Below are 6,360 nucleotides of genomic sequence, written 5' to 3'. Positions count from 1 at the left end.
ATCAATCATCGAAATCTGGTGTGCGGATCAGACGCGTCGGCTATTTGTAAGTTACTCACTGAATCTTTCAGGGAAATCACTGGTGCTCGTGATTGGCTTTCACTGATGCTCTTTTTAACGCGATGGCGTGAAGGGCCCCGTGCCGCACGAAATCCTGTATTGGCGTAGGCGTGCGTCGCCGGCGTCCGCGGCTTTGAAAATCATCCCCTACCACGCGTCCCTAGCCACGCAGGCCCTTCGCGTGGTTCATAGGCGTTGCTGAATTAACAGAATTTCTCAAAGTAAAATGCGTGAGAGAATTTGTCAAGTACTGCTCACACACAGCCTGCAGTCATGGTAGCGTCCGATTGTAATTTGCACATGCGAGAAAACAATTCTGTTGCACCGAAACTCAAACACAAACCCCTTTTAATGCGGTGTTACAGCTGCCGTTTGAGGTCTGTCTAAAAGTTGAACCGGCGCGGTCCGCACGGTTCATTGCAACACCATCGAAAAAAGAACCACGAAGCTCTCCTTCGTGCATATAGCGTTTGCCGCCAGCGTTTTCAGGAAAATATTGCGGTTACATAACCTGCAGTAAGAAGCGCAGTCAGGGATCGTCGAATACTATCGCGTTCCACTGTTCGAAACTTAAGCGTCCTCCCAAATTTTTTTACCCACTGTTTGCTCTGAGACTTCAGCTCCATCTCGTAGTCATAAATCAAAGTTCCGTCACTGGTGACGGCCCTTGCCAAGAATTCATCGTTGTCCACTAAGGTTTCCGCTAATGCAACCTTCTTTCTGTTGGAACTTTTCCTCAGGAGTCCGCAGTTCCGGCGCCATCTTGGCGCAGACCTTAATTTTTAGTCAGCTTACGATGAACGGACGACATTCCCAAACCAAGTGCTTCGGATATCAGTTTAACAATAATTCGGCGGTCCGTCAGCACAGAGCGCGCACACAATCGATGTTCGCACGAGGGGGTATGGCTTCCTGATTTCGCGTACACCTTGGAAATTCACAGAATTCCCCGCCAGAAATACACTAAATTCACTTAAACGCAGTTGCTTCCCTTACAGTATTATTTCCATAGATCTCTCGTAACTTTTCAAGAACTTTAGGCGCATTCTTGCCCAATAAAATCGCAAGGAATTTATTATTGATCCTTTGTTTTGCCTGTTCGTCGATCTACAATTTTACAAAATTCACGCATAAATGTCTGCCTTACCTCAAAGCACTCGGGCTCGTACCAGACACAACTGGGTCCTTTTGAGTGGAGAGAGCGTGAAAGCGGGGCCACCACACCCTCTCTCTCTTTTTTTTTTGCTGACTCGCTGTATCAACTTTTGCGACAGATCTCGTAGAACCCCAGATGCTTAGTTTCTCATGAATGCTGTGCAATTCAAACGGAAGACGTCAGCGAAAATTGCACTTTTAATTGGTAGATCATTGTGTAGTCCGTACAACAGATTTCTCATAAGCTCTGGTCGGCAGCTATTGAATCATATTTTTATGAATGAACAAAAAAAAATCATATCAGTCCTCCCTTCAGACGCATGCTTATTTCGTTTTTATTGTTCGGCTGCGCTCGGCAACGCCACGTGGTGCAACGTCTTTCGGTGGTCGCGCTGGTGCGGGTGAACCTTGAAGAAATACAGAGAAAAAAAGAAGGACGGCGACATTAGTCGAGAGGACGCGGAAAAGAAAAGCGAAAGAGACGCAGACTTTTCTCAGACATCGGGCTATTAGCGTCACGTCTCCCAGTGACATTAAAATGTCGTTCGTATTTATTCGGGCAGATGACGCCACAACGAATGGCTTGCATTTGTAGTGTTAGTGTTTGATACAGTGTGTTTCCGAAAATCGGTTAGAAATTCCTTTAGAATGCGGAAAATTTGATAATTAGGTGGTTCCCTCGGCATAGAGTTTTTAAAATCTCTCAAGACATAACTACACAACTAATTAGGAAAATAAGATAACTATTGAGCATAAAAGACATGCAATTGATCCTATGCAAAGGGGGGGGGGGGGGGCAAATAAACAAAAAAAGCAATACGAGGACACCTAAGCACTTCTTATGAGTTGTGAATGCGAAAGCATTAATGTCCAACTGAACGCCGCTGAGAGGTCCTTCCAGTTATGAACTCTTCGCAGGCAAGCGAGCGCGTTGCGACGCTTGGCGCGTTTTGATTTGGCTTAACCGTGCGCAGTTCGAACGCAGGAGAGAATTTACGCGGCGAAGAAATGCGCGAGTAACACAGGCTTCGGTGAGAGAGAGTGATGACGACGTGGCGTCGTGGCGATGCCCTCTCCCCTCGCGCATCACCTGACATGTTAGCGCGGAAGCAGGTGTTCCTTTCACCCGCTCTGTTCCGTGGAGGCGCGCTCATGCCGTGCCGTTGAAGCCAATGGGACTTTAGGGGCGTTTGGCTGCTACAGACCACAGACACTTGCTTTATCGCTCAGAGGGTCATTTGGCGCTTTCGCATCAAATGCGAGTTTAGTTGAATTAAGGGGCACGTTAGAAAACCCCAGGTAGTCAAATGAATCCTGAGTCCCCCATTACGGTGCGTCTCATAATATTATTGTGATTTTGGCGCGTGAAACCTCAGAATATAACTTTTTCTCTGTTAAAAATACTTTGTCTAATTTTTATTGTCACCTGTCTAATTACTACCTTGAGACATTGTAAAATCTATGGAACTGTGACACGAGGAAATGCCAAGGACATTACTTAGTTATCGCATTTTCCTTGTATTTAAGACCTTAAGTACACCTTAAGCGCACCTTAAGTATTTATTCATTTCACCAAGAAGGATTTTCTATCTCGCTTTTTGTTTGTTTGCTTCAAAATGGAATTTATTGTAAAAGAACACCACCGGAAGCGTGTTGTTTCGCCAAGTAAGCTCCGTAAAGCTCGTCACAACAATTTTAGTGTTTTTCAAGCACAACGGGGTGATCATTTCTTATTTTTACGTAATTTGTAAAACTCGCCTGTGACGGCTGCATTCTCGTCCACGAGCTGGATTATTAAAAGAGGCGGACATTACTTACACCAAAAATCGGAACACATTATCAAATAAATACCAGTCATTCACAACTTAACTTCCTAATTATTTACTTTACGACCATATTGCAATTTACGAATTCTAGCCGGTGAGCTTACGAGGAGTATCCACTGAGAACGAATTTTGAGGATGGAATGGGTTTCCAGATATGTGCCATCAAACTTTGGCAATGAATATCTCGAAACTGGTGTCATCCTGAAAATTATTTCTAAAAGGATACGCCTTACAAACTCACCAGCTGCAATTCGTATATTTCAACGTGTGCAGTAGAGTGAATATATAAGAAATTAATTAGGGGGTTAGTTCAACATGTGCTTCGATTTCTCGTGCAAATATGTCCACCTCATTGAATAATCTAGCTCATGAATTAGAATTGCGTTACCTGCCAACGGCGAGTGTAAAATTTTCGGTAAAACTTCAACATGATCACCCGCTAGAATAAAAGAATTCCGGCTTGGCGTGCCTTCCCGTCAGGTGTAAAACATCTTCCTTTCACAGAAGGAAACGTACAAGCCCAGAGGAGGCCGGGAGGCAATGCGCCCTCGCAGTCATCCCTGATGGCCGCTCAACTGGGAGCTAATTGGCTTGGCATAGCGTCACAACTTGTCTATAAAACGCCCAGCTGGCAATGAAACACATGTAACACGGAATGTTGTTGTGTGCGTTTTTAAGGAATCCGACTAATGAGAGCAAGGTTGTACTCTTTCATTTCTGTGGACATTTTTGAAAGGCTCTATTCGGTGTGCTTAGAAACCTTGCGGCTAGCTAGTATGGATTTAATGTGAGTACGGGAAAGCGTCAGAAGGCAAGAAAGCCGGGGTGTGGGAGAGAGGTGGCGCTCTCGAAATTAGGAATGTTTTATCACCAGAACATGGCGGTGCATCTTGCCGCTTCACTTTTTATTTAAATAGTTTCTGGTGCACACCACATACTGTTGACCCGTTTAACTTGACGTTTGAATGTTTACGAACTTAGGACTACCACGAATAAAAATTTTAAAGAAGGGAGACGTGCCAAGCGAAGAAACATTCTTGAGGATCGAAAATATACAGTTTGTTGCATGAGAAGCACCAGCATACTGTCACATGGTAGTGATGTATAAAGAACTTAGTTGCGATACTGTGAAATACTAAACTAACTTTTGTTGGGCGGACCTGTGCCCACAAAAGCAGGTTACACTTGAAGAACGGCGACAGCGGCAAGCACAGTCGGCGATCGTCAAAATCTGATCAGCGGGTCAAGCGCGTCGGCTTTTATACATCAGTCGTCGAATGTTCCAGAGTAATCGCTAGAACCCGCGTGCTTTCCACAAAGTTCTACATTATTCGCGTCGCGCACACATGCAATCAGATTACACAAGGTTCGGTCACAGACAGCGGATGGAACCATCGATAACATTCCAGAAACTTCCCACACATGCAAGCGCGTCCTGCGTTGTGCAATAACATTTGTTAGGCGGTGAAATGTGGTCGCTCGATAATGATAAGCAAGTAGACGTATCTATACTGTCACGGACAGCGCGGGACTTTCTGATGACCGAAGTGTGGTTGGACCTCTAGCGGCTTTGGTGTTTAGTTCCGTAAGCATTTTGTTCAAAGATGTCACGCTTTGCGCACCAGTTTCCTTCTGCGTCCCTGTGTCGGAAAACGTATTACGTGGTCACAGACTTTCTTTACAGAAACAAGTAAACTTCTAACGCATGAATAAGCCATCTACCGTGGACAGGCCTTCAAAATTTCTAAGACCGATTGGAGAACCTTGGCGCCAGTGTTACAGCGATAGTCCGCGGTTTCCCGCTTCAATGCAACTTTTATGACTTTGCTATGATATGTCGCTATGATTACTTGGTTGCTACAGAAGCCTTATGCGCAGCTCGGTACTGAGGTTCTTGTTCTGTGGACCTTCCTTTTCCTTCCCGTTGGCGTCAAAAAATGCATGAAGTTAAGGCAATATGCCCCCTAAGCTCACTGCAGTACAGCGTTCTTTTACAAGATGGACAGGTAAGTTGGCTTGCTTTGAAAGAGCTTTAGAATATGACTACTTCGGAGTCGTCCACTGATGCCGTTTATGATTACTTTGTTTCTTACAAAGATGCGCCTTAAAACGCAGAACACAAAATCTAGTTTCGCGGTAATGGCGATATTGTAAAGAATGTGCTTTCACTACTATTCTTTGTCGCCGTGTTTAGTGTCTCGTGAATACCTAGAGTGTAGAAGAAACACCTGAGAAATCGTTGAAGACACACGTATGTTTTCGAGCCCCTTAGCACTCTTCTAATAATAACTGCAACCCCCCCCCCCTCTCCCGTGAAATAGACCAAATATACATCCCGCTTCATTTGAAAAAAAATATCCTACTGCTGGTATCCACAATGAGTACAGTGGTTGTTTGAGGTAGCTATTTTTGTGATGGGGCTTGCGCGCGGATACACCTACAAATAAGTCGAGGGGTAAAAGCACCCACAACAGCTGGAGCTATATAAAAAAGCAACCTCACCACATTGTGCGAGCCTCCTGCAGGACGGAGCGACGGGGTGGTCAGAAGGTCCCGGTGCAGGCGGGCGCCTTGTAGTCGGCGAACACGAAGAAGGCCATCGAGTAGGCGCCGATGGCCATGGGCTGCCGCGGGTGGAGGACGGCCGGCACGATGTCCGGGAAGCGCAGCGACTCGCTGAGCGCCAGTGGGCGACCGTTGAGCAGCACGTCCTCCGCCACCAGGTTCCCGGCGGGGTCGGGTCCCACCGCGTAGGCCATCACGTGACTCGCCTGCAGCTCGGGATCCTTGGGCGTCAGCACGGCCGTTTCGTTGGAGAGGTTCAGGCCGAACACGATCACCGCGCCCCGGTGACCCTGCAGTGGAAGCGGTCCCGGGTGCTGCCACGAACTCTAGCACCCGTACGCACAGGCGCCGACTACCGGGAGGGTGTTGTGCCGGGGTTCGAGCCCCCTCCGAAGTTTTACGAATGGTCGAGCGCCATATGCCACAACGCGTGCCGGCGAGGCTTCCGCGAATGCCGAAGCCGACCCTCCCCCTTGAAGTGTCATTACCGGAGTTCCGTTGCCCACATCATTTGAGGTGTCTTTTGAGTTGCCTCTAGCTATTCACTTAAAATTTTATTATGCCTAAAAGCATACTTCATCATTGTTGGCGCGGATGCAGACGAATTTTAATTAGTAATTTCTCTTTATTTCTGCAAATGCTGACATAGGAGAACAAGCGCACTAGAAGCAAAGAAGCACCAGCGGCGGCTAACTAATCCGTGTTTTTTCGTTTCAACATTCTTTCTTTTTAATTTGCACTGTGAAAACCATGT

At 46.5% G+C, this 6,360-nt stretch overlaps 1 protein-coding gene across 1 annotated transcript in view; it reads right to left on the bottom strand.

The window, feature by feature from the left end:
• Nucleotides 1–1,526: 1,526 nt before the first annotated feature.
• LOC126524262 (heparanase-like) overlaps nt 1,527–6,360 on the bottom strand; it is a 49,533-nt gene continuing 44,699 nt past the window's right edge. Inside the window, exons 9-10 of the mRNA XM_055067403.1 lie at nt 5,544–5,896; nt 1,527–1,622 (exon numbers count right to left, since the gene is read on the bottom strand). Of these exons, the coding sequence (XP_054923378.1) occupies nt 5,585–5,896 (312 nt within the window). The 3' untranslated portion in view covers nt 1,527–1,622; nt 5,544–5,584. The remainder of the gene's footprint in view (nt 1,623–5,543; nt 5,897–6,360) is intronic.

This window comes from Dermacentor andersoni, chromosome 3, assembly GCF_023375885.2.
Source record: "Dermacentor andersoni chromosome 3, qqDerAnde1_hic_scaffold, whole genome shotgun sequence".
Taxonomy (NCBI): Eukaryota; Metazoa; Arthropoda; class Arachnida; order Ixodida; family Ixodidae; genus Dermacentor; species Dermacentor andersoni.
The sequence above is the reverse complement of the archived record's forward strand: the minus strand, read 5'-3'. Positions and strand labels throughout refer to the sequence as shown.